Genomic DNA, 27,582 nt, shown 5'->3' on the forward strand with positions numbered 1-27,582 from the left:
CTTGTAAAGGATGCAAAACCAACAAGGAGCTAAAAGCATAAAGGTGTGGCACTCAGTGTCCCATTTTATTCCAGGAATGAAAACCTCATGGTAGCTTATTTGTCTTCTGTGCTTGGTGGGATTGCAATTTTGCAGTCTCCTGGAAGAGTGCTCACATCAGTAACCTTAGCAGTGTGGTAACCTGCTGCTAAACTGTAAGTCAGGCTTACGACAGGCTAATGAAAGGACACAGTGCCTCCTGCCTGCTAGGTGAATGTTCTCCCTTTTACACTTGATATGAATTTTAGCAAGGTTTTGTCCTCTTGTTGGATTTTCTTTTTATTTTAACTATAAAAACACATATCAGTAAGCAAGAAGGACTGCCTACATTTGTGAGCAGGTTACTCGCCAGGGAGATGGAGCAAATAGATCTGATAGATAACCTTCCTGATAATTTTATTCATGTGACGCGGAACTGTGCCAAAAGCAAATGTATTTCATAGAACCCTAGAATGGTTTGGGTTGGACTGGAGTTTAAAGCTCATCCAGTTCCAATCCCCTGCCACAGGCAGGGACACCTTCCACTGGACCAGGTTGCTCCAAGCCCCATCCAACCTAGCCTTAAACACTAAGTCACTAACATTATAAAGATCAGGTGTGTTGGGATACCACTGCAGTATGAAAGAAATTAATAATCAGAGGACATAAAACTCTTGGTGTATTTATTAGGGAAATGAGCATGAATATAAATAAAGACAACTTTGAAATATTCTGAGGTAACAATTATGGGTGAATTAAGGACTGAAGAGCATGCTTATTTTCCAGAATAAAATGTATATGGAATTAGTTTTGTCCTTGTAGAATAGAAAGGGGCCCTTTCCCTTTCTGCAACAAGCTGCAGGGGCCTCCTTGCAGTAAGTGGGTAATCCTGTTTCCAAATGCAACCCAGGTCCTCATCTGAAACACAGAAACCAGCAGAACCACTAGTTATTTTTCAGCTGTTCTTGGTTTAGCTATTTTTCAGCTATTCTTGTTTACACAAACTTTGTTGAGCTATGAAACCCCTCTAATGCATGAATTACTGTGGTAGAAGTCACTGCCACTCTTACGTTTGTGTCTTAATTGCTCTTGTTGCTAAAACCACACTTATTCTCTTTATCCTTTTGAGTTCTCTTACACTTTTACCTTTTATTTTTATATTTAAGCTCAGAAATACTGCACAGAGATAGTGTAATAGTGATTTTATTCACAATAGCTAATCTGTTCATTTTATGTCTTCCCAGGTGTGTCAAGGATCCTACCTACTCTTCTTACTATTCACCATACAGCAGTGTTGCTCGGTTTGCCTTTAATGCTTTTTCATTCGTTAATCAACACCAATCAGTTTACCTGCAGTGTGAGCTTGTGGTGTGCAGAACCTATGACTACTCTTCCCGCTGCTATCAAGGTTGTGTTAATAGATTCAAGAGGGATTCAGGCTCTTCCCATGAAAAGATGAGTGTTGTTGTTGGACCTGTCCAGCTCCGGGAAGCTCATGCTGAGAACAGGAATGTTGGTAAGTTTAAATAACTTAGATAATGTAAAACTCTGTGTATTACTGTATGTTTGCATGTCAGACATGAAATCCAGCTCTCAAATATGCCTTTGCTGGTTTATCCACCACTCTGCTCTAATTCTTCTGTGGATTTTTTATTACTTTTTAAATACAGTTGCTTTGTAAAGTTTACAACTGTTTCATTTCCATCACAATTTAGATCCATTATTTATTCTGCACTTGTCAAATGGCAATTTATTCAGTTCTATGGAAGGAGGGATGAGATGTGACTCATCTCCCTGCAGGATTATATTACTTTTTCAAAGCTGTCCGTGACTGACTGGTGTGTCACATTTATTAGCAACCAATCCATAGGTCCCCTTGCAAATCGTGCTTCCCAGTGTCCTGTAGCTACTGTTTTCACTATAAGAGAGCAGCATCTTATGCTCTTAGAGTATAATCATTACAAACTTAATTGCTCTTTAACTTTTTTGCCATAATATTTACTTGTTTGTCATGGGCACAGAATTGTTGGTGACACAATGCACAATAAACCAACTTGGTTTCTGGCAAAATCCAGATTGCAACATTTTGGTTCAAGCTCTCTTTGCCTAACTACCTTTGAGATTAACCAGGTCAGGAAAACAAATGTAAACCTCTTTCTTTCCCTTTTATTCACAGAGCTGGCATCCGACACCAAGGTGAAAGGGGAGTCTCAGGACCCAGTGACTGCTGCCAGCTCTCACGTTCCTCTGGCTGTGGCCATTGTGGTGCTGGCTGCTGTTGTTCTCACAGTGGGGGGATTCCTTTTGAAGCGTAAGCTGCAGGAACCCATCCCATACCAGATAATGTGAGAAGCACGCCAAGACCTTCCAAGGTGGAAGACCATTTTCAGCAGCCATCTGCTTCACCGATTGGTTTTGCAATCTGTGTAGAGGATAACTCTCACTTGACTACTCCATCCAGATTTTGTTTGAAGAATCTGTATCAAGATTCAGATTGAATATATCAAGAGAATATTGTGTTACCATGAACTGAACCTATGAAGGAGCCTGGCTTTAAATAAAGTACAAATACACTTCAGGTCTTAAGACAAGGTGATTCTTCCATTCCAGCATCCAAATAATGTACCGTTTTCAACACTGGACGTTTCAGAGCATCTCAGTTGATCTCCTGTTTGAGCGTCTGTCTGAGAAGACTGATTTAAGTGACTTGAGAATGAAAACTGACTTATTTTGCCATTGCTGATGTGCAGATAAAACCCCTGTGTAGCACATAAGATACTCTGGAAAGTAGTTTGAGACAAATGTTTCTTTGCAGTAAAAGAACCTTAATGATGAGCCATGCTCCTGTGCAGCATTCCTTATTTAGGGGGTGTGGTTCTTCACAATTACTTATTTCTCTGGGAAATATAGGCCATTTATAAGATTCTGTATAGAGGACAAATATAATCAAATCTGTTACATAAACATGTAATTAAGAAAAACCAGGAAAGAAAGGACATGGAGCTGTTGGAGCAAGTCCAGAGGAGGCCACAAGGATGGTCAGGGACTGGAGCACCTCCTGTATGAAGACAGGCTGAGAAAGTTGGGGCTGTTCAGCTTGGAGAGGAGAAAGCTGCATGGAGACCTCAGAGCAGCTTTCCAGTATCTGAAGGGAGCTACAAGGATGCTGGAGAGGGACTCTTCATCAGGGACTGTAGTGATAGGACAAGGTGGAATGGATTTAAACTGAAACAGCAGAAGTTCTGGTTGGATATAAGTAAGAAGTTCTTCCTTGTGAGGGTGCTGAGGCACTGGTACAGGTTGCTCAGAGAAGTGGTAAATGCTCCATCCCTTTGAGTGTTCAAGGCCAGGTTGGACAGAGCTTTGGGTGCCAGGGTTTAGTGTGAGGTGTCCCTGCCCAGGGCAGGGGGGTTGGAACTCGATGATCTCAAGGTCCTTTCCAACACAAACCATTCTGTGATTCTATAATTTCTTGAGCAATACTTTTTTGTGTACTTGCAAACATGCCACCTATTTGTCTGCATTAGGGGAGAAGCCTCCACCTGAGTGCTCACACACCATTCATGGAGTTGCGTACACACGCCACCCATATGCTGGGTCCAGAGTCCCTTCACAGCAAGAAGCTCCAGTGAGCCGATAGGTGCCTTTTCCAACTCCTGGCTCACACACAGTGAGCCAGTTTCTTCCAGTTCAACTCTAGGTGTCCCATGGCAGAATCTCAGATCTGATCCCAGAGAGAAATAATTTAGTGATTGAGAGGTACAGCAAAAGGTGCAGCTTGAGCTGGTGCCCCCAGAGAGAAACCCCAAACAAAAATATCATAGAATCAGCTTGGTTGGCAAAGCTTTTTAAGATCACCAAGTCCAACCATTACACCAGGACCGCCAAATCCACCACTAACCTATGACACTGTGGGCCTCATGTACATGGTGTGTGAACACTTCCAGGAATGGTGCCTACTCCACCACTGCCCTGCACAGCCTGTTCCAACGCATGACCACTTTTTGGGGAAGGAATTGTTCCTAATAGCCAGTCCAAACCTTCCCTGGTACAACTTGAGGTCATTTCCTCTTGTCTTATCACTTGTTACTTGAGAGAAGAGACCAGTACCCACCCTTCACGCACACTTCATGTGCCTTTTTAGTCCAATGGTGATTTTTGGTCTGGGGTCTTCTAACACCTGTATGGATTCTTTCTTAGTCTCTATGCAAGCAGGCTATTAACTGTTCTTATCTTGCCAAGTTGCAGTTTCTGCTGATGGCTGTAACCGTCTTATCTTCTGGTTTGCCTTTCTTGTGCACCTGCTCATCAGCAGAGCTTGGGACACTAAGAAAGTCCCATACCTATTGTAAACATTACTTAGCAACCACTAAAACATCAGTATGTTATCAACATTCCTCTCATAGTAAAGACAAATCACAGCACTGTACCAGCTACTACGAAAATGACAAAGAAGATTAACTCTTCCAGCTGAAAGGATATCTAGGTAAAAGTCCACAGCTTGCAGCCTAAGCTTTCAACAACTGTAACTACTAATGCTAAGCAAGTAAAGCTAAGCAAACAGCATAATAAACCACACAATATTATAACTCTAAGTGACTCAGTCTATTTAAAACTTACAATTTAAAGCCAAATAACTAATACCTCTCAACATCTGAACTCCCAGCTAAGTTATTGTCAGGAAGAGCATGGCTTCTGACAAAGTGACTTTGCCAAGTAATGATTTCTGCTCTTGTTCTTATGCATTTCTACACCTGTAATGAGGGGGAGAGAAAGAATGCATGTAAGCTGCCATAAGGAAGTGTGGCCTGTCTCCTATCCCCATGTGAAAACAAAATGAAGAAAAAATAATAAAGGAAGAATTTGTTTGGAAGCAGGTACTTAATGCAGGTGGAAAGGTCATTGGTATTTGATTGAGAAATGCTCTACTTTAGCCTTTCCTGTTTACTAGCCAGCCATGAAAGAGGGAAGTTCATTGGTAAGAGGATAATGTACTATGTGTGCAGTGAGCCAGGGACAAAGTAGTGACGTGTAAGGAAGGTGGGCTGTACTCCAGCATGACATCCTGACCTGACAAGGAGGATAAGGGCAGCTCTGACGGGAATCAGCATTACAGCCTGTACCATTTCTTACTTCAAGCTGCCTTCTCCTGGTGATTCCAGGCAGGCCTTTCACCGCTTCTCCATGCTGTGGAGAAGGGATCATACAAGGAGGTGCTGGCATTGCCCACAGACTGTGGAAGTTAATTTTAATACACATGAGGAGCAAGGCTGGAGGAAGGTCCTCCACTCCTCTCTGCCTACAGCCACCTCTGAAGGGCAGAGCTATCCAGGAGGTTAACCTGCCTTTTATCTAGTCCTGTTGTGTGGACCAGAGATTGTCCAGGCTTGGAGAAATGCAACAACCTGCTCAGCACAGTGAAGTCTTTCTTGGACCTGAGTTTTCTTGCCTCTCTAGCAGAGGACCTTCCCCTCTGCTCTTCCCAGGCCTGCTGTTTTCTCTCCTTTCCCTGTTTCTGCTGTGGTCTTCCTGCTGTGGTGTTGCTGCCCCAGCATGTCCCAGGGCACAGATTGATGGCACTTTTTCTACTTCTCCTAGTCTATTAATATTATAGTGACAATTAGAAAAGCAGGAAGATCCTAGACCTAGGTTGTTGGTGTCTTCAGCCTGCAATGCAGTTGTGCTTTTCAGAGCTGAATCTTCCTGTCCATGCCACAGCTCCCAGATGGAGATATATCAAGATTGTATCAGAATGCAAGGTAGAAGTACCAAGTGGTTTCCATGTTAAATGTTGCTTAAAAAAACATGGTTAAAATGGTTGGTGTCTCAGACTCATCCTCCTTATTTTCTGCTGTCTTCCTTGATCCACACATATAGAAATGCAGGATTCAATAGAACTGGATTTGATGAAGAGTAAAAGGTCATGTTCTAAAGTATATGTGCCTGATGAATGATCTCTCTGCCGAGAAGCCTCCTGATTCAGGAAATTCTTCCCTATGAGAGTGCTGAGGCGCTGGCACAGGGTGCCCAGAGAAGCTGTGGCTGCCCCATCCCTGGCAGTGCTCAAGGCCAGGTTGGACACAGGGGCTTGGAGCAGCTGCTCCAGTGGAAGGGGTCCCTGCCCATGTCAGGGGTTGGAGCTGGATGAGCTTTAAGGTCCTTTCAACCAAAACCAGTCTGGGGTTCTGTGATTCTATGAACTCTACCAGTAAATACAATGGATTTGAGTCTTAGCAGTAGCTAGTTCTGCATCCTCACCACTAAATACATGCTAGTTGATTTGCAACTACGTGCTTCACATGACATAGGCAACAATTCCCAAAAGGCCATCAAGGAACCTGACAAATTAGAATAAGCTGCCTCATTGCATTGTAATGTGTGTATTCAGACTATCATTCTTTTGTGCAGAAGTTTGTGGACATCATTATTCCATTGTAAGTACTTCCTTATGGTCATGGGTGAAAGCTGATTAATCTTTACCCTTTCAATGGTTTTCATTTGGACCTCACAAAAGCCATTACATCTGCAGACATCTCCTAATAGTCAGCAGAAGAGAAAGTGTTATCAAAGCTTCTTTCACGGAATAATGTGCTGAGAAACATTTCAAGCTGCCAGAAGAATTCCTAGAGAACAAAACTGTGTTACTGCAAGAGGTTTACCTAGTCAATGGGAAGGATGAAAATATGCTGTATGGGATTAACATTAATGAAATCATACAAATTAATTAGAACAAAACATTTGTCTATTCATACTGTGCAGAGATTGTCTTGTAATCAAGATCTCTAGAAAGATCTAAATGTTTGAAGTTTGTAGTAAAGAATTAATTAATCAGTGTTGTTCATTTACCCATACAGTTTGACATGAGTTTCTTCACTTGATTTGCCAGGAATCACTTTGGTGTTCTACTTCCTTCCCACCCTTTTCGGTTATTACAAGAGTTTGGAGAGGAATTGCCAGCCATCACTTTCTCTTGCTTCACTGAATGAAGTGCTTGATTGGTCAAATATACTGGGGTTTTTTTGCTTCTTGCCAAGATGTCAAAATCAGTAGAATATGAATAGAGAATACCAGGTGTGTACATTTCCTCATTCATGTGCAAATGTGGTTGTTTGTATAAAGAAAAACATATTTGCCCTTCTCAATGTTCATTTTCAAGGCTTCCAATGTTATCTGTGGCCTTTTATCCTTTGCACTTCCTCCTTCCACTCCAAAATGCTGGCCTTTGTGGAAAGACTTTCTAGGTTATCTTCTTTAGTCTTCATCTTTGACAATTGCCCCTGCAGGGCAATAAATTTGTACATGGCAACTATTGTGCCACCGATTTTAACTCCTTATAAGGCCATTCAAGACATGACGGCTGTAGAGGTAAGAATTAGGTGAAGAACAACATTCTGGCTCTTCAGTGTTAGGATGGTCATCAGCTTTCTCTTGTTAAGTAGTTAATACACAGAAACAGAGGAAAGTAACCACTCTGGTAAGAGAGTGATAAAATGAGTTAGGCACTGTTTCATGTTGTGGAAAAGCTTTGGATTCTTCAAAGAATGATACAGCTTTAATTGTCACTATGCAAGGAATACATTAAGATAGAATATTATTAGAAATCTGAACCTTCTCCACACACATACTTTAAAATGGTTTAAAGGAAATTCTGGAACAAAGTTAAGTTGCAACCTATGTAATTTACTTACCTATGCATAAAATCCACTGATTTTTCTGCACATTTGCACAAAAAGTTATCATCTGATCCTGATTATCTTCAACCTTTCTCCAATCTAACAGTCTGCCAGTAAACACAGTTTTCACTTGAACTTAAAAGTGCCAAAAATCAATATTGGTACTGGTGTTGACTTCAACTACAAGGCTCTTCAGGGACACCCTTATGATACTTGAACAGTGTCACCAGGTCTTATTTCATTTAAAGTATGCTAAAGCTTTAAGACATTCATGGCTGAGATTTGCCACATTAATCGGCACCAGGTTAGGAAGTGTATTTATTACTTTGCTTGATGAAGCCTGTTAAAGTTTCAAGATTCCACTCCTTTCCCCAGACTTGCCAAGGAATCTCTCTATAAAAGAAAAAACCTGAGATGTATCAGCCAGAATTGAAAGGTATCTTTGGATAGGAGCTGATTTTCTTTGTACAATGGGATGATTGCGAAACCTATGGTAGCAGTGGAAAATGTTACTCTTGAGATATGATCTTTCTGCAGAACCCAGGAAGTTACAAAATCTTAAACAACAAATCAAACATATGTTGTTTTTAGATTATAAGACTGTGGTTGCTTTATTGTTCTCCTGTAGAAAAAGAAACCTAAATAGCCCCACCCCCTCAGAAATAGAAACTATATATTGTGACTGTCCTTTCTGTCAACAGCAATTGATGAGATGGGTACCACTACGATTTTGGCATGGCTACTCTTGTTAGGTCCAGCAGTTTTGGAGGCCAAATCAGGTAAAGCACTTAGACTTGCTCCAGGGTGCATAAAAACATATAAAACTGCTTGGGGTCCTCTCTGGTGGTTTCACAGATAAGAACTATGTTCATGCTGGTATCAGTACGGGCAAAAGATGAAAAGCGAATGGATGAAAGAGATAGCACAGTTTTGTTCTACTAAAATTATGAACCAATTCTCATAGTGAATGATCAGAATGATTTAAACCATTTAGTGGAGTTAATTTTGCTGCCACAAGGTCATGTTTGTCTTGGGACCTTGCAACATTGCAAGAATTGTGTCTGTGAGTATGTTATGATCGAGTCACTGTTCCAGTTCCAGAAGTCTGACCTAAGAGTTATGGAAGAATTCGTTTATTTATTTTAAATGTATATTTATTCCAAAGTGTATGCATGCATACATATGTTATGTACTTAATATTGCTTGTATGGTTTGATTCTTCTTGGTACTATGTGCAATTTAATAAAATACAAGGAGGAGTTAGTTTTCATAATCCAGTTCTAGATAAATAAGGGGCATCTGAAGATACTGAAAGTCATGAAATGCTTTTAGTTCAACTTTTTTATGGTCATTGACTTTTGACTTACCTGATGGCAAGGGGGTTGGAACTAGATGATCTTGAGGTCCTTTCCAATTCTAACTATTCTATGATTCTATGATTAGTTTCTATCTCCTAGGCAACTTAGGTGACTTTGACTTAAATAGATCAATGTATAGCCTAGAATAATTGCAGATGGTTTTTCTATTTATGTAAGCATCATTATGATAATTTATATTGCCATCGTCCACCTTAACCAGTTTTCTGTCTGTGCTCTGCTTGCCTGGTGATAAGCCATCTCTCTCTGGCTGCTCCAGCTCTTATCTCTGTTCTTGGCTTCATTCCCCAGCTGCTGCCTCTGTCTCCTGGATCAGAGTAAGTGTTGTATTTGTATAATCACAGCCTTTTGACTTTCTAACACCTCTGAAGTGTGAGGCATCTAATTACACGCTCTCACGGTGATGACAGACCCTGAGTGAAAGCAAATAGAACTTTCAGATCAGCTTTTATTTCTTAATCCCATTCTTTTTGCCAGCTTTGCTGTTTCTCTTGTCAAAAATCCTACAAGTGAGGTTCAACAATGTGCATGTCCAAGTAGATAGCTGAAGAAACAAATCAGATATAAGTCAAGGGGCACTTGTGTAGCTTTCCCCTTTGAGCTGCCAGTTAAATGCACGCAAATAGAGACAAATTTAATTTGGACTCAGTCTTGACTGTTCTCTTAGTCCAACAACAATGAATTAGATGCAGTGAGGAAATCCTGGAGCTGTTAACTTCTCAGGTTTGTTTTGCTTTGGATGACTTATTCAGTGTTTAATAACAAGCTAAATATGTATTTGGCAAAGTATAACAAGTGCAGCATGCATGGTTTGGTTTCCAAAGTGTGGATACTGCAAACCTTAAGTTGCAACATTTATTTGCTCACTTACACTTGGTGGGAAAGTCTCTAATAAACTCTCTCAACAAAAATGGATCTCTCAAATCAGGATTCTCATACTGTTCACTGCAGGATGTCTAAACAAGGTAACTCAATCTGGAAAGCAGATGGGCTTTACCTGAATGAGTGCAGTAATCAGAGTATTCATGATATATAGGTCATTAGCTATTTCTTTATTATTTATTGGCATATAAGAAATAAAGCCACTGGATTCCTATTGAAATTTTTATAATCCTATTGAGACCATTGTCCATTCTGTCAAACACATAAGGGAATAAAAGAAATACATAAATATTAAATGTGTTCTTAAAACATGCCTTTTTCTTCCTATCAACAAAGTGAAAAAAAAAATTAGTGCCATTTTCTTAATACAGATTTACTTAGATTTCATTCAGATACTGAAATCCGTTTTCTCTCCTTTGCTTTCCTATTATGCTTTCCTTATTTTTCCTTTCTTGCTGAAATAGGTTGTGCTTAGACTGCTGTCTAATTTTCTGTAGAAATCTCACATAAGATATATGTAGCTGATTTTGAGATCTGGAAGACAGAAAGAAAAAAGGTCTGTATCACCTCTGTCCTTACAGGCATTTAATATTGGGCTAGGCAAGCACCTACTAAGAGCGACAAGGTGAAAGGACAAAACAGATTATAGAATCCCAGACTGGTTCCTGTTGAAAGGGGCTTTAAAGCTCATTCAGTTCCAACCCTGTGCTGCAGGCAGGGTAACCTTCCACTGGAGCAGGTTGCTCCAAGCCCCATCCAACCTGGCTTTAACTGACTTCTTAATGGGACTTCCAGCTTATTTGTCTGTGTTCATTTCCCTCTTTCCCACAGTGACCGGTCTCCGCCTGGTGAATGGAAGGCACAGATGTGAAGGTCGCGTTGAAGTCTATTACAGAAGACGGTGGGGGACAGTTTGTGATGATTTCTGGGACTTTTCTGACGCCCAGGTTGTGTGCAGGCAGCTGGGATGCGGCAGGGTCATTGCGGCTCCAGGCAGTGCTTACTTTGGGCGAGGCTCAGGTGATATCCTGCTGGACAATGTGCAGTGCAATGGAGATGAGGTCTCCTTGTTTCTGTGTAAACATCTCGGATGGAAGGTACACAACTGTGCCCACTATGAAGATGCTGGTGTTGTCTGTTCAGGTGCTGTCACACTTTTTCTTTTCTAAATACTGTTGCTATAAATTGCACTCAATAGACATGTATGGGCAAGGGGGTATGGAGACATTCTCCTTCTGAGATAACATTTCATTTGTTCAAGGCATATGGTGGAAAGCTATACCAGCTATAGCAGATACATGCCTAATCTTTCTTTCCACTTTATTTTGAAGAGCTTTCTGTCTGTGGAAAGGCACATTCCCTATGACAATTCTCACGAAGCAGAGCCTGATTTCCCAACAACCCTGCCTTTTCACCCCATTGACCCTACAGAGCAATTGTGTACCATATTTTTCTCACTAAAGTAGTTTACAAACTGTGCTTGCTCACTGCGTGCATAGAAATTGAAAAACATGGATCAGATTTCCATTGCTATGTGCAGAACTTTTATTCTATCATGGCATAAAATCACTCAGCAGTGACAAAGAGAACAAGGAAACATGTTAAAATTAGAGGCAAAGCTATATCTTCTGGAAAAGAGAAGCCTGCATGGGAGACCTCATAGCAGCCTTCCAGTATCTGAAGGGGGCCTATAGGGATGCTGGGGAGGGACTATTCATTAGGGACTGTAGTGATAGGACAAGGGGTAACGGGTTGAAAATTAAACAGGGGAAGTTTAGATTGGATATAAGGAAGAAATTCTTTACTGTAAGGGTGCTGAGGCAGTGGAATGGGTTGCCCAGGGAAGTTGTGATCAAGCATGGTCCTCATATGCGTGGTGTTTCTTCTGTATTCACAGAAAGCATCACTACGGTGTCGATGGCCTCCACAGTGCCAACAAACTCAACACTGCAGACAGTCTCCATAACGGAGGACACAGACACCACAGAGGCAACAACCTTCCTAACAGATCTGCCCTCTCTGCCAGATGTAGTCACCATAGTACCATCGACCTCTGCAGCTGAGACAATGTCCTTAGAGGAGATAGCCATCACAGAACCAATGTCCTCCCCAGCAGAGACAACCATCGCAGAACCAATGACCTCCATAGCAGACATGTTTACCACAGCAGAGACAACGTCCCTAGAAGAGACAACCGTCACACAACTAATGTCCTCCCCAGCAGAGGAGACCCCCCCAACCAGCTCAGCACTGCTCTCCACTGCAGAGGAGACAACCACTGCAGAGACACCCTCCAAACTGGAGACAACCATAGGAACAACACTGTCTGCCACAGCGAAGACAACGTCCCTAGAGGAGATAACCACCACAGAACCAATGACCTCCCTAGCAAAGACATCCTCCTTAGCAGCAATGACCACCACCGCACTACTGACCTACCCAGTGGACACAACCGTAGGAGTGCAAACAACCTCCATAGAGGAGACGTCCTCCATAGCAGAGTCTGCCACCACAGTCCCAATGGACACCACAGCACAGGAGAGCACAGCAGGTAACCCTGTCCCTCACTGATCCCTCAGTGCCTCTGATTTCTCTTCTCTGACCTGATTGCACTGGAGGGAGTCTCCCATCTCTGAGCAAACTTCATCCTTGGTACCCAAGTCCAGCCTGGGGATGGAAGCAGAGCATGGAGAAGAGCTGGTAAACTGGTGGGGTAAGGCAAGAGGCCAGGTCCTCTGTAACCATTGCTGCTGAAGGAAACTATCTGGGAAGGGATTTTCTCTCTACTGCAATGGGGGGATTATGATAGGGGATCATTCTGCCTTAGACCCTTCAGTTCCTGCACAGGTAGTACCATAGCTAACACCTAGACAGACACTCGGATTTGGGATGTGAGTGGAAAAGAGAAAGATGCTGACTCAAATGTTTTGTAATCAAGTAAGACCTCAGTTGCCATATGGTTCCTGTCCAGGGAGCAGGTAGGTGTGTGAAACAGAGAAGACATGATGGTCGTTTCAAGTGAACAAAAGACATGGTATGAGGTACCATAGGACAGGAGCTCCCTAGAGCAGGCAACTTCAGGGTGCATGACATGCACTGATGGTGCTTAGAGCCTTTTTCATTGCCACTAAATTGTTCTTTGCACCCAAAGATCCAGCTGCCAGCACAGAGAGACCACATTCAAGAGGTAATTCATACCCAGCACACACATCCCTAGCCTTGTACCGTACATTCAGGCTCCCTGCTGTAGGACCCCTATGAGGACAGCATGGTGCTGGGCTCATTCGTTCACTCCCTCTTCTTCCCTGTAGCAGTATCTAGAGACCCTCCTGCCCAAGTGCCAAACACAACAGGTAATTAGAGCTCAGCCACCTTATCCCCCTTATCCCCAGACTTGCAGGGGCACAAGAGGAGAGGATTGGGACCTGCTGGCCAGAGCGTGCCCAGTGCACGGCTGCTGCTCCCTCTTCATGGTGCATGAGGGGTCTGTCCTACAGGATGGGTCACACTGAATGTGTACAAATGGGTTTTCTGCAAACGCCCCCAAGCCTCAAGCAACTCTGTCCCCAGGCAGCTCCCACAGGCCTCCAGCTGTCCCTATGGAGGGAGAATCTGCCTTCTGCACATGGGGATCTCTGCTCAGTCACTGCCCTCCCCTGCTCCCTGCTTTCTGCACCACCTCCATCTTACATTCCCTGTGCCCACATCATCCGGGGAGGTGGGTGCTGCGTGTGCGGGGCCGGCAGGACCCTGAGGCTGTGCCTTGTGCCGTGTTGCAGGGCCCATCCTGCGCCTGTCGGGTGGGAGGCAGAGCTGCGAGGGCCGCGTGGAGCTGTGGGACGGCAGCAGCTGGGGCACAGTGTGCGACGACCTGTGGGACCTGCGCGCTGCCCGCGTGGTGTGCGCGCAGCTGGGCTGCGGGGAGCCCGTGGCAGCCCCGGGCAGTGCGCGCTTCGGGCCCGGCTCCGGACGCATCCTCCTGGACGACGTGCAGTGCCGTGGGGATGAGCCCTCGCTCCAGAGGTGCCGGCACAGCGGTTGGGGCGTGCACAACTGCCGGCACGTGGAGGACGCCGGCGTCGTCTGTGCAGGTCTGTGGGCAGCAAAGGCACCGGGGCTATGGCGGATCACAGCGGGTGGGTTTCGGTGCCTTGCTTGGGAGCAGCCGTGTTTACGTACCTCGGTAGAGCCAGGGTACAGCAGTGAGGTCGGGGCTTTGGCTGCCTGCTGCTGGAAGCACGGGTCGTGCTGGCACCATGGGTTTGCACACTGAGAGCTCAGCAGGATCTCCACGCTCGCAGGTGTAGGTGGTTGGTGTGGTGGGAAAAGCAGGATGGCAGGATCATGGCATGGGGAAGATGGGGCAGCACTGGGAACATGTCAGTATGGTGTCTGGATGGGGGCATTGCAGAAAAGTACCCCATTCCTCTTCCCCCATTAGTGCCCAAAACTGCATATCCACATTCATTCATTGCCACAAGCCTGATGCATTTTCATTCACTCCCTCTTCTTCCTTGCAGCAGTATCTACAACCTCTCCTAGCCAAGTGCCATCCTCAACAGGTAATTAGAGTTCAGCTACATTATCCCCCTTATCCCCAGACTTGCAGGGGCACACGGGAGAGGACTGGGACCTGCTGCCCAGAGCCTGCCCAGTGCACAGCTGCTGCTCCTCTCTCCATGGTGCATGAGGGGTCCCCCCTACGGGATGGGTCACACAATGTTTACATATGGGTTTTATACAAACGCCCCCAAGCTTCAAGCAGCTCTGTCCCCAGGCAGCTCCCACAGGCTCCCAGATGTCCCTATGGAGGGAGAATCTGCCTTCTGCACACGGGGATCTTTGCTCAGTCACTGCCCTCCCCTGCTCCCTGCTTTCTGCACCACCCATCTCACGGTCCCTGTGCCCACATCAGCCGGGGAGGTGGGTGCTGCGTGTGCGGGGCCGGCAGGACCCTGAGGCTGTGCCTTGTGCCGTGTTGCAGGGCCCATCCTGCGCCTGTCGGGTGGGAGGCAGAGCTGCGAGGGCCGCGTGGAGCTGTGGGACGGCAGCAGCTGGGGCACAGTGTGCGACGACCTGTGGGACCTGCGCGCTGCCCGCGTGGTGTGCGCGCAGCTGGGCTGCGGGGAGCCCGTGGCAGCCCCGGGCAGTGCGCGCTTCGGGCCCGGCTCCGGACGCATCCTCCTGGACGACGTGCAGTGCCGTGGGGACGAGCCCTCGCTCCAGAGCTGCCGGCACAGCGGTTGGGGCGTGCACAACTGCCGGCACGTGGAGGACGCCGGCGTCATCTGTGCAGGTCTGTGGGCAGCAAAGGCACCGGGGCTATCGCGGATCACAGCGGGTGGGTTTCGGTGCCTTGCTTGGGAGCAGCCGTGTTTACGTACCTGGGTAGAGCCAGGGTACAGCAGTGAGGTCGGGGCTTTGGCTGCCTGCTGCTGGAAGCACGGGTCGTGCTGGCACCATGGGTTTGCACACTGAGAGCTCAGCAGGATCTCCATGCTCGCAGGTGTAGGTGGTTGGTGTGGTGGGAAAAGCAGGATGGCAGGATCATGGCATGGGGAAGATGGGGCAGCACTGGGGACATGTCAGGATGGTGTCTGGATGGGGCATTGCAGAATAGTACCCCATTCCTCTTCCCCCATTAGTGCTCAAGCACTGCATGTCCACGTTCATGCACTGCCACAAGCCTGATGCCTTTTAGTTCACACAATTTTCTTCCTTGCAGCAGTACCTACAACAGCTCCTGCCCAAGCGCCAAACACAACAGGTAATAAGTGCTCATGGAGCCTATCCCCAGCCTTGCAGGGGCACAAGAGAAGAGGATTGGGACCTGCTGCCCAGAGCCTGCCCAGTGCACGGCTGCTGCTCCTCTCTCCATGGTGCATGAGGGGTCTCCCCTAGGGGATGGGTCACACTGAATGTGTACCAATGGGTTTTATACAAACACCCCCAAAGCCTCAAGTAAGTCTGCCCCAGGCAGCTCCCAAAGGCCCCTCACAGCATGTCCCTATGGAGTGAGAATTTGCCTTCTGCACACTGGGTCTTTGCTCAGTCACTACCCTCCCCTGCTCCCTGCTTTCTGCACCACCCATCTTACGGTCCCTGTGCCCACATCAGCCGGGGAGGTGGGTGCTGCGTGTGCGGGGCCGGCAGGACCCTGAGGCTGTGCCTTGTGCCGTGTTGCAGGGCCCATCCTGCGCCTGTCGGGTGGGAGGCAGAGCTGCGAGGGCCGCGTGGAGCTGTGGGACGGCAGCAGCTGGGGCACAGTGTGCGACGACCTGTGGGACCTGCGCGCTGCCCGCGTGGTGTGCGCGCAGCTGGGCTGCGGGGAGCCCGTGGCAGCCCCGGGCAGTGCGCGCTTCGGGCCCGGCTCCGGACGCATCCTCCTGGACGACGTGCAGTGCCGTGGGGACGAGCCCTCGCTCCAGAGCTGCCGGCACAGCGGTTGGGGCGTGCACAACTGCCGGCACGTGGAGGACGCCGGCGTCATCTGTGCAGGTCTGTGGGCAGCAAAGGCACCGGGGCTATCGCGGATCACAGCGGGTGGGTTTCGGTGCCTTGCTTGGGAGCAGCCGTGTTTACGTACCTGGGTAGAGCCAGGGTACAGCAGTGAGGTCGGGGCTTTGGCTGCCTGCTGCTGGAAGCACGGGTCGTGCTGGCACCATGGGTTTGCACACTGAGAGCTCAGCAGGATCTCCATGCTCGCAGGTGTAGGTGGTTGGTGTGGTGGGAAAAGCAGGATGGCAGGATCATGGCATGGGGAAGATGGGGCAGCACTGGGGACATGTCAGGATGGTGTCTGTACAGGGGCATTGCAGAATAGTACCCCATTCCTCTTCCCCCATTAGTGCCCAACACTGCATGTCCACGTTCATTCATTGCCACAAGCCTGATGAATTTTCATTCACTCCCTCTTCTTCCTTGCAGCAGTATCTACAACCGCTCCTACACAAGTGCCATCCACAACAGGTAATTAGAGCTCAGCTACATTATCCCCCTTATCCCCAGCCTTGCAGGGGCACAAGAGGAGAGGATAGGGACCTGCTGACCAGAGCCTGTCCAGTGCATGGCTGCTGCTCCCCTCTCCATGGTGCATGAAGGGTCCCCCCTATGGGATGGGTCACACTGAATGTGTACAGATGGGTTTTATACAAACAACCCGAAGGCTCAAGCAACTCTGTCCCCAGGCAGCTCCCACAGGCTCCCAGATGTCCCTTTGGAGGGAGAATCTGCCTTCTGCACACGGGGATCTTTGCTCACTCACTGCCCTCCCCTGCTCCCTGCTTTCTGCACCACCTCCATCTTACGGTCCCTGTGCTCACATCAGTGGGGAGGTGGGTGCTGCGTGTGCGGGGCCGGCAGGACCCTGAGGCTGTGCCTTGTGCCGTGTTGCAGGGCCCATCCTGCGCCTGTCGGGTGGGAGGCAGAGCTGCGAGGGCCGCGTGGAGCTGTGGGACGGCAGCAGCTGGGGCACAGTGTGCGACGACCTGTGGGACCTGCGCGCTGCCCGCGTGGTGTGCGCGCAGCTGGGCTGCGGGGAGCCCGTGGCAGCCCCGGGCAGTGCGCGCTTCGGGCCCGGCTCCGGACGCATCCTCCTGGACGACGTGCAGTGCCGTGGGGACGAGCCCTCGCTCCAGAGCTGCCGGCACAGCGGTTGGGGCGTGCACAACTGCCGGCACGTGGAGGACGCCGGCGTCATCTGTGCAGGTCTGTGGGCAGCAAAGGCACCGGGGCTATCGCGGATCACAGCGGGTGGGTTTCGGTGCCTTGCTTGGGAGCAGCCGTGTTTACGTACCTGGGTAGAGCCAGGGTACAGCAGTGAGGTCGGGGCTTTGGCTGCCTGCTGCTGGAAGCACGGGTCGTGCTGGCACCATGGGTTTGCACACTGAGAGCTCAGCAGGATCTCCATGCTCGCAGGTGTAGGTGGTTGGTGTGGTGGGAAAAGCAGGATGGCAGGATCATGGCATGGGGAAGATGGGGCAGCACTGGGGACATGTCAGGATGGTGTCTGGATGGGGCATTGCAGAATAGTACCCCATTCCTCTTCCCCCATTAGTGCTCAAGCACTGCATGTCCACGTTCATGCACTGCCACAAGCCTGATGCCTTTTAGTTCACACAATTTTCTTCCTTGCAGCAGTACCTACAACAGCTCCTGCCCAAGCGCCAAACACAACAGGTAATAAGTGCTCATGGAGCCTATCCCCAGCCTTGCAGGGGCACAAGAGAAGAGGATTGGGACCTGCTGCCCAGAGCCTGCCCAGTGCACGGCTGCTGCTCCTCTCTCCATGGTGCATGAGGGGTCTCCCCTAGGGGATGGGTCACACTGAATGTGTACCAATGGGTTTTATACAAACACCCCCAAAGCCTCAAGTAAGTCTGCCCCAGGCAGCTCCCAAAGGCCCCTCACAGCATGTCCCTATGGAGTGAGAATTTGCCTTCTGCACACTGGGTCTTTGCTCAGTCACTACCCTCCCCTGCTCCCTGCTTTCTGCACCACCCATCTTACGGTCCCTGTGCCCACATCAGCCGGGGAGGTGGGTGCTGCGTGTGCGGGGCCGGCAGGACCCTGAGGCTGTGCCTTGTGCCGTGTTGCAGGGCCCATCCTGCGCCTGTCGGGTGGGAGGCAGAGCTGCGAGGGCCGCGTGGAGCTGTGGGACGGCAGCAGCTGGGGCACAGTGTGCGACGACCTGTGGGACCTGCGCGCTGCCCGCGTGGTGTGCGCGCAGCTGGGCTGCGGGGAGCCCGTGGCAGCCCCGGGCAGTGCGCGCTTCGGGCCCGGCTCCGGACGCATCCTCCTGGACGACGTGCAGTGCCGTGGGGACGAGCCCTCGCTCCAGAGCTGCCGGCACAGCGGTTGGGGCGTGCACAACTGCCGGCACGTGGAGGACGCCGGCGTCATCTGTGCAGGTCTGTGGGCAGCAAAGGCACCGGGGCTATCGCGGATCACAGCGGGTGGGTTTCGGTGCCTTGCTTGGGAGCAGCCGTGTTTACGTACCTGGGTAGAGCCAGGGTACAGCAGTGAGGTCGGGGCTTTGGCTGCCTGCTGCTGGAAGCACGGGTCGTGCTGGCACCATGGGTTTGCACACTGAGAGCTCAGCAGGATCTCCATGCTCGCAGGTGTAGGTGGTTGGTGTGGTGGGAAAAGCAGGATGGCAGGATCATGGCATGGGGAAGATGGGGCAGCACTGGGGACATGTCAGGATGGTGTCTGTACAGGGGCATTGCAGAATAGTACCCCATTCCTCTTCCCCCATTAGTGCCCAACACTGCATGTCCACGTTCATTCATTGCCACAAGCCTGATGAATTTTCATTCACTCCCTCTTCTTCCTTGCAGCAGTATCTACAACCGCTCCTACACAAGTGCCATCCACAACAGGTAATTAGAGCTCAGCTACATTATCCCCCTTATCCCCAGCCTTGCAGGGGCACAAGAGGAGAGGATAGGGACCTGCTGACCAGAGCCTGTCCAGTGCATGGCTGCTGCTCCCCTCTCCATGGTGCATGAAGGGTCCCCCCTATGGGATGGGTCACACTGAATGTGTACAGATGGGTTTTATACAAACAACCCGAAGGCTCAAGCAACTCTGTCCCCAGGCAGCTCCCACAGGCTCCCAGATGTCCCTTTGGAGGGAGAATCTGCCTTCTGCACACGGGGATCTTTGCTCACTCACTGCCCTCCCCTGCTCCCTGCTTTCTGCACCACCTCCATCTTACGGTCCCTGTGCTCACATCAGTGGGGAGGTGGGTGCTGCGTGTGCGGGGCCGGCAGGACCCTGAGGCTGTGCCTTGTGCCGTGTTGCAGGGCCCATCCTGCGCCTGTCGGGTGGGAGGCAGAGCTGCGAGGGCCGCGTGGAGCTGTGGGACGGCAGCAGCTGGGGCACAGTGTGCGACGACCTGTGGGACCTGCGCGCTGCCCGCGTGGTGTGCGCGCAGCTGGGCTGCGGGGAGCCCGTGGCAGCCCCGGGCAGTGCGCGCTTCGGGCCCGGCTCCGGACGCATCCTCCTGGACGACGTGCAGTGCCGTGGGGACGAGCCCTCGCTCCAGAGCTGCCGGCACAGCGGTTGGGGCGTGCACAACTGCCGGCACGTGGAGGACGCCGGCGTCATCTGTGCAGGTCTGTGGGCAGCAAAGGCACCGGGGCTATCGCGGATCACAGCGGGTGGGTTTCGGTGCCTTGCTTGGGAGCAGCCGTGTTTACGTACCTGGGTAGAGCCAGGGTACAGCAGTGAGGTCGGGGCTTTGGCTGCCTGCTGCTGGAAGCACGGGTCGTGCTGGCACCATGGGTTTGCACACTGAGAGCTCAGCAGGATCTCCATGCTCGCAGGTGTAGGTGGTTGGTGTGGTGGGAAAAGCAGGATGGCAGGATCATGGCATGGGGAAGATGGGGCAGCACTGGGGACATGTCAGGATGGTGTCTGGACAGCGGGATTGCAGAATAGTGCCACATTTCCTTTTCCCCCATTAGTGCTCAAGCACTGCATGTCCACGTTCATGCACTGCCACAAGCCTGATGTCTTTTAGTTCACACAATTTTCTTCCTTGCAGCAGTACCTACAACAGCTCCTGCCCAAGCGCCAAACACAACAGGTAATAAGTGCTCATGGAGCCTATCCCCAGCCTTGCAGGGGCACAAGAGAAGAGGATTGGGACCTGCTGGCCAGAGCCTGCCCAGTGCACGGCTGCTGCTCCTCTCTCCATGGTGCATGAGGGGTCCCCCCTACAGGATGGGTCACCCTGAATATGTACAAATGGGTTTTATACAAACACCCCCAAGCCTCAAGCAGCTCTGTGCCCAGGCAGCTCCCACAGGCCCCCAGTTGTCCCTATGGAGGGAGGATCTTCCTCTTGCACACGGGGATCTCTGCTCAGTCACTGCCCTCCCCTGCTCCCTGCTTTCTGCACCACCCATCTTACGGTCCCTGTGCCCACAGCAGCAGGGGAGGTGGGTGCTGCGTGTGCGGGGCCGGCAGGACCCTGAGGCTGTGCCTTGTGCCGTGTTGCAGGGCCCATCCTGCGCCTGTCGGGTGGGAGGCAGAGCTGCGAGGGCCGCGTGGAGCTGTGGGACGGCAGCAGCTGGGGCACAGTGTGCGACGACCTGTGGGACCTGCGCGCTGCCCGCGTGGTGTGCGCGCAGCTGGGCTGCGGGGAGCCCGTGGCAGCCCCGGGCAGTGCGCGCTTCGGGCCCGGCTCCGGACGCATCCTCCTGGACGACGTGCAGTGCCGTGGGGACGAGCCCTCGCTCCAGAGCTGCCGGCACAGCGGTTGGGGCGTGCACAACTGCCGGCACGTGGAGGACGCCGGTGTCGTCTGTGCAGGTCTGTGGGCAGCAAAGGCACTGGGGCTATCGCGGATCACAGCGGGTGGGATTCGGGGCCTTGCTTGGGAGCAGCCGTGTTTACGTACCTGGGTAGAGCCAGGGTACAGCAGTGAGGTCGGGGCCTTTGCTGCCTGCTGCTGGAAGCACGGGTCGTGCTGGCACCATGGGTTTGCACACTGAGAGCTCAGCAGGATCTCCATGCTCACAGGTGTAGGTGGTTGGTGTGGTGGGAAAAGCAGGATGGCAGGATCATGGCATGGGAAGGATGGGGCAGTACTGGGGACATGTCAGGATTGTGTCTGGATGGGGGCATTGCAGAATAGTACCCCATTTCCTTTTCCCCCATTAGTGCTCGAGCACTGCATGTCCACGTTCGTGCACTGCTACAAGCCTGATGCCTTTTAGTTCACATAATTTTCTTCCTTGCAGCAGTACCTACAACAGCTCCTGCCCAAGCGCCAAACACAACAGGTAATAAGTGCTCATGGAACCTATCCCCAGCCTTGCAGGGGCACAAGAGAAGAGGATTGGGACCTGCTGGCCAGAGCCTGCCCAGTGCACGGCTGCTGCTCCCCTCTCCATGGTGCATGAGGGGTCCCCCCTATGGGATGGGTCACACTGAATGTGTACAGATCAGTTTTATACAAACACCCCCAAGCCTCAAGCAACTCTGTCCCCAGGCAGCTCCCACAGACCCCCAGTGGTCCCTATGGAAGGAGGATCTGCCTCCTGCACACGGGGATCTTTGCTCAGTCACTGCCCTCCCCTGCTCCCTTCTTTCTGCACCACCCATCTTACAGTCCCTGTGCCCACATCAGCCGGGGAGGTGGGTGCTGCGTGTGCGGGGCCGGCAGGACCCTGAGGCTGTGCCTTGTGCCGTGTTGCAGGGCCCATCCTGCGCCTGTCGGGTGGGAGGCAGAGCTGCGAGGGCCGCGTGGAGCTGTGGGACGGCAGCAGCTGGGGCACAGTGTGCGACGACCTGTGGGACCTGCGCGCTGCCCGCGTGGTGTGCGCGCAGCTGGGCTGCGGGGAGCCCGTGGCAGCCCCGGGCAGTGCGCGCTTCGGGCCCGGCTCCGGACGCATCCTCCTGGACGACGTGCAGTGCCGTGGGGACGAGCCCTCGCTCCAGAGGTGCCGGCACAGCGGTTGGGGCGTGCACAACTGCCGGCACGTGGAGGACGCCGGCGTCGTCTGTGCAGGTCTGTGGGCAGCAAAGGCACCGGGGCTACCATGGAGCTCATGGTCCTCTCTGCCCAGTCTTCTATGATGTCCACATGCTCTCCTCACCCCAATCCCTGTTGTGGTACCCTGTGCCATAAGGTTGGGCCACATCTGTGCTCCAGCACCTTTCTCCTGAGCAGCACATCTCACCTGTGGCTCTTCTTCTATACCCACAGCTGCTGTGGCCACCCCGACACCTCCATCAGGTAATGCTCTTTACGTCTTCTTCTTTTATTTCTCAGCTGCCTTCCTTTTGTTTTTTGTTTTGTTTTTCAATTTATTTTTGTTTCTATGGAAATATCCCCTTAAACTTACATGTTAATTCTTAGGCAGGCTGTGTTATCCCCTTGCATTTCAGTAATGCTTATTTCTCTGTTAGGATGGTTGGCTGTAGTCCAACCATTTCCTCACTGGGCTCTTCAGCTAGGTCAAAGCTTAAGGATGTGTGGTCTAAATCTCTAACTTTTAACCACTTGCATTATTATTGGTAGGGTGGTGTTGAGGTATTGCAGCGTGTAACTTTTGGCTATGCTGCTTCCCCAGCTGTCATGGTCATCAGGCTATTTTTGCCTTGACTATCCACAACACTGAAGGTGTGAATGCTCCATCCCTGGCAGTGTTCAAGGCCAGGTTGGATGAAGCCTTGGGTGATATGGTTTAGTGTAAGGTGTTCCTCCCCATGAAAGGGGGGTTGGAACTGGATGGTCTTTTCCAACCCAAACCATCCTGTGATTCTATGATACAGAATAGAAGACAATACAAAAGTTAAGGTGCTTGAGAGCCCATCTGATCAGGAGAAAGTGTAATATCTAAGCACATGTAATCCTCCGAAGCTTGGAATATCCTGAATATTCCAAAATGCTGAGGCAGGGAGGAGTGTGCTGTGCTGAAATATAAAATGGGGATTGTTGTTGCTTTTATGTGTCACATCTTGTAGGAATTACATTCACAGCATGTGTTCACTTTCCTATCAGGAAACTTTTAGGATTATCTGTGTATTTAAGATAAGAATTGTATGTCATTCATCTAGCAAAACCATGAAAACGTTTTGCAGCTACACTCATAGTAGAAATAAGAGATATTTAAGACTTTCAGCAGCCTGGAATGCTTATTTCAGTCTGTGACCATAAAATTAGAGTTTCCTAGAGGACTTGCAACTTGTTGATTCTCTGACATCTTTAGGACTTCAGGAATTAGGGGAATAAAGAGAAGCAGGAAGGTAACTGAGGGGATTCTGTTTGTTCAGGAAGGTACTTCCATGTTGACTGTCATAGTGCCTCCCCAAGTTAGACCTCAACTGCAGAAAGGAGAGACGAGAGCTGAAAGCACCAAGGTGTTACAAACCCCAGCCTGAAGAGAGTGGTCTGATACCATGGATGTGGCAGGGAACCCCAAATCCAACATGAAAGTAAACCAAAAGGGGGAAAAACATTTGTCTTGACTGAGTCTTACAGAGTATCACCTGCAGTTAGCAGGAGACCTGCTTTTCAGCAGCCATGGATGGGACACATACACCTCAATTACAATTTTGTAGAGGTTACTGTAAGTAAATTCTCTTCCATTTCTTTCTGCAGCACCTTATTTCTGTGGTGGCTCAATCTCAAATTCCTCTGGGATATTGCAGACTCCCTTTTACCCTGGAAGTTATCCCAACAATGCTGACTGCGTGTGGGAAATACAAGTAGAGAACAATTTCCGTGTTATGCTCACATTTAGAGATATCGAGTAAGTAAAACATTCATTCCCAGAGCAAATAACAAAGTCAAAACATACTTGAGAAGTTTGGAACCTATCTGAAACAGGAAACCTCCCAAATTTTAATGATTCTTGCAATAACATCCAGCAGTTGAAAGGCTCCATCTCTGGCACTGTCCAAGGTGATGTTGGACTTTGAGCAGCGTGGTCTAGTGTGAGGCATTACTGCCTGTGCCAGTCCTGCTCATGCCAAGTCTTTTCCAACCCAAGCTACTCTATGATTTTATGACCAAAAGAAAGTCTGGATTACTGAAGTATTTTCTGCTCATAATTTTCTGCTACATCTACATACAAAATGAATCAACCCTCAGCCAGGGAAACCTTAAGTGCTGATTTTATAACATGTTAAATCCAGGTTTCTGAAACACTTTTGACAAGGTGCTGACATTTGTTTGCCAGGATGCAAAGCGGCAGATGCCAGTATGACTACATTGAAGTCTACGACGGGCCTCTACGTTCCTCCCCGCTTCTTGGGAGACTTTGCTCTGGTTCCTTTCTCACGTACACATCCTCTTCAAACATGATGACCATTCACTTTCACAGCGATTCTAGAGGCACCTTCAGAGGGTTTCAGGCTCACTACTCCTCCATTCCAGCAGTTCACAACTCTAGTAAGTTGCTGGTTGGTGTTTATTAACATGCAAGCCTAATTATTGCTTTTGTTTGCAAAATAAATGTTTGTGTGTATTTAAAGATGTTAGGGAAATTACATGATATGTGTGAATATGATGGGTTGGTATGTGAACTGCCTCCCTTCTAAATGAAGAAATAAACAACATTTGGTTCAATTACAATGTTTAATCATTAACAAATTCATAAAGTCACTAATACATGGTATCTTCTTCTACCAGCCCTTCAGTGTTTGCCAGACTACATGCATGCAGTGCTTAGCATAGACTACCTCCAGTCTCAGGGCTACTCAGCGGAGATGGTCACTCTGAATGATGATCGGTGTAGACCAACAATCACACCACGTGAGGTTATATTCAACATTCCCTACAACGACTGTGGGACCACACGAGAGGTATGTGTTATCCTGAATTGCAGAACCCCGTGCTGAAGAGAGTCATGAAGGGCTCTTGTGATCTACAGTGCAAAGTGAACCGATGAGACGCGGAGGTTTTTAGTGCTTTAGGGAATCCCCATGCTTAGTAGAAATGAGCTTCTAAGGAGGAAAGCATGAGAAGAAGTTATATGAACTCTCCTTGACTTAAATCAGATGTAGTCTTATAAGTGCCACGCAGGTTTGGGATAATTGCACTACATGACTGACAATTGGTACAGATGTTCAATGAGCTGGTTCTGCCTTGGAGTTAACAAAAGTTTTCTCCACTAATTTCTGTTCAATAGCTTACTTCAGAAAACTTGTTTAGAATGTGTGAGCAGAAAAGACCAACATCAACTACTTGGTTTAAAGAGTTTAAGATAAATCTGCATTTTCAAACTGTGTGTTATTCTACCAAAGCTTAGAAAACGTAACATGACAAAAATGCAATTCCTCATTTTTAATTGCATGTTAAACAGGAGAACAATGATACCATCAACTATTCCAACATGATCAAAATTATGTCTTCCGGGTACATAATCAGGAGGAAAAAGAATATTAACTTACACATCAGTTGCAAAATGCTGCAGGAAACATGGATGCAAATAATGTATGTTGCTGAGGACACTGTAGATGTGCATGAAAATCAGTTTGGAAGATACACCATGAACATCACTTTCTACGATTCCTCATCATTCTTGCGGCAAGTGCATGACTCTCCGTACTACATTGACTTGAACCAAAATTTGTACCTTCAAGCTTATCTGCACAGCTCTGATCCAAATCTGATCCTGTTTGTGGACACATGTGTGGCATCACCTGATCCTCATGATTTCAACAGACTGGCCTATGATATAATCAGGAACGGGTAAGGGCTTTCTCAAGCTGTTAGAAGCATAGCTACAATACTCTTTCTGCTTATTTAAAAGACTAGAGCCAATCTGAATTGGTTTAGACCTCACTATCTACAGACTGTTAAGGGGGGTCTTTGAGTTTTTATTCTTACAGTATGAACCTGGAAATGAGACATTACATTAAGACTTTACTAGCACTTCATTTCCCTTACTTCATCCTTGTCCTATATGCAAAATCCAAAGTAGTGGGAGGTAGAGAGATGAGACAGTGAAAACTGTCAGCAGGAATCTATCATCCTAAGCATTAAATATGTTATTAAAATCAGGTCAAGCATTAGAATAATTTTTTTATGACTCATATAGCACAGACATTAGTAAAAGTCTGTTCTTACATCTTCAGCACTTAGAATCATAGACTAGTTTGTGTTGTAAGGGACCTTAAAGCTCATCCAGTTCCACCCCCCCTGCCTTGGGCAGGGACACCTCCCACTAGACCAGGTTGCTCAAGACCCTGTCCAACCTGGCATAAATAGAATATCCTTCTCTTGGAAAGAAAGAGTTGCCAGTGCTCTAGCTTCTTCATAGGACTTAAGTCTCTATTTACAAAGTCTATACAGCACTATAAAAGTTGAATCCTTGTCCCATTGTGTTCTTAGCATCTGGCTATGATATAATTTTAGTTTAACCTATAGCATTTTTGCAGGAATATAGACGTGTATATCCATGAAGCCTAATTCTCTTTTTCCTTTCTTTCTAGATGTGTTAGAGATTCTTCCTACGTCACATATAACTCACCCTACAGCCACTTTGCTCGGTTCAAGTTTAATGCCTTTGAGTTCATCAGTCAGCATTCATTAGTCTACCTGCGCTGCGAGCTGGTGGTGTGCAGGCTTCGTGACTACTCCTCCCGCTGCTACCGGGGCTGTGTTAGCAGGGCCAAGAGAGATGCAAGTTCTGCTGAGGAAAGAGTGAACGTGGTTGTGGGGCCACTTCAGCTTCGAGGAGGGGGTGCTAAGAGTAGGAATATTGGTAAAGTCCAATAACTTTATCTTCTTTAAGTCAACTTTGGGTTTCAAGAAAAGCCATAGCTTTTCTTACATCTGCCACTGAAATCTGATTTTACCAACTTTACCATAAAAAAAGGGATTTTTTTTGGCTGAGCCAAATGTCTACAAATCTATTCCTTCAACACATTGTAAGCCCCCTGTTTTGACCTGCATGTATAAAAGTGTTTGGCTGTCCCAAAGGAGAAGTAGTGTGAGCCCCATTTTCATAGAATCATAGAACGGTTAGTGTTGGAAGGGACCTTAACCATTCTATGCTCCTATGAAACAGGATGCTACGAAAATGCCATGAAATTTTTGGTGCTATAACTCCATTGAACATATTAGCTCCAGTTTGCTGGAGCCAATGAACTAATGGCTAATATGATGGCCA

General features: G+C 48.7%; 1 protein-coding gene across 1 annotated transcript in view; it reads left to right on the forward strand.

The window, feature by feature from the left end:
* The window catches only part of DMBT1 (deleted in malignant brain tumors 1), a 58,090-nt gene extending 30,902 nt beyond the window's left edge, over positions 1–27,188 (forward strand). The window contains exons 26-43 of the mRNA XM_034061359.1: positions 1,263–1,543; positions 10,790–11,092; positions 13,729–14,085; positions 14,934–15,245; positions 15,675–15,716; positions 16,136–16,447; positions 16,877–16,918; positions 17,345–17,656; positions 18,086–18,127; positions 18,547–18,858; positions 19,756–20,112; positions 20,957–21,313; positions 22,158–22,469; positions 24,066–24,216; positions 24,646–24,868; positions 25,106–25,270; positions 25,771–26,159; positions 26,903–27,188. Of these exons, the coding sequence (XP_033917250.1) occupies positions 1,263–1,543; positions 10,790–11,092; positions 13,729–14,085; positions 14,934–15,245; positions 15,675–15,716; positions 16,136–16,447; positions 16,877–16,918; positions 17,345–17,656; positions 18,086–18,127; positions 18,547–18,858; positions 19,756–20,112; positions 20,957–21,313; positions 22,158–22,469; positions 24,066–24,216; positions 24,646–24,868; positions 25,106–25,270; positions 25,771–26,159; positions 26,903–27,188 (4,555 nt within the window). The remainder of the gene's footprint in view (positions 1–1,262; positions 1,544–10,789; positions 11,093–13,728; positions 14,086–14,933; positions 15,246–15,674; positions 15,717–16,135; positions 16,448–16,876; positions 16,919–17,344; positions 17,657–18,085; positions 18,128–18,546; positions 18,859–19,755; positions 20,113–20,956; positions 21,314–22,157; positions 22,470–24,065; positions 24,217–24,645; positions 24,869–25,105; positions 25,271–25,770; positions 26,160–26,902) is intronic.
* The last annotated feature ends 394 nt before the right edge of the window (positions 27,189–27,582 follow it).

This window comes from Melopsittacus undulatus, chromosome 4 (genome assembly GCF_012275295.1).
Source record: "Melopsittacus undulatus isolate bMelUnd1 chromosome 4, bMelUnd1.mat.Z, whole genome shotgun sequence".
Taxonomy (NCBI): Eukaryota; Metazoa; Chordata; class Aves; order Psittaciformes; family Psittaculidae; genus Melopsittacus; species Melopsittacus undulatus.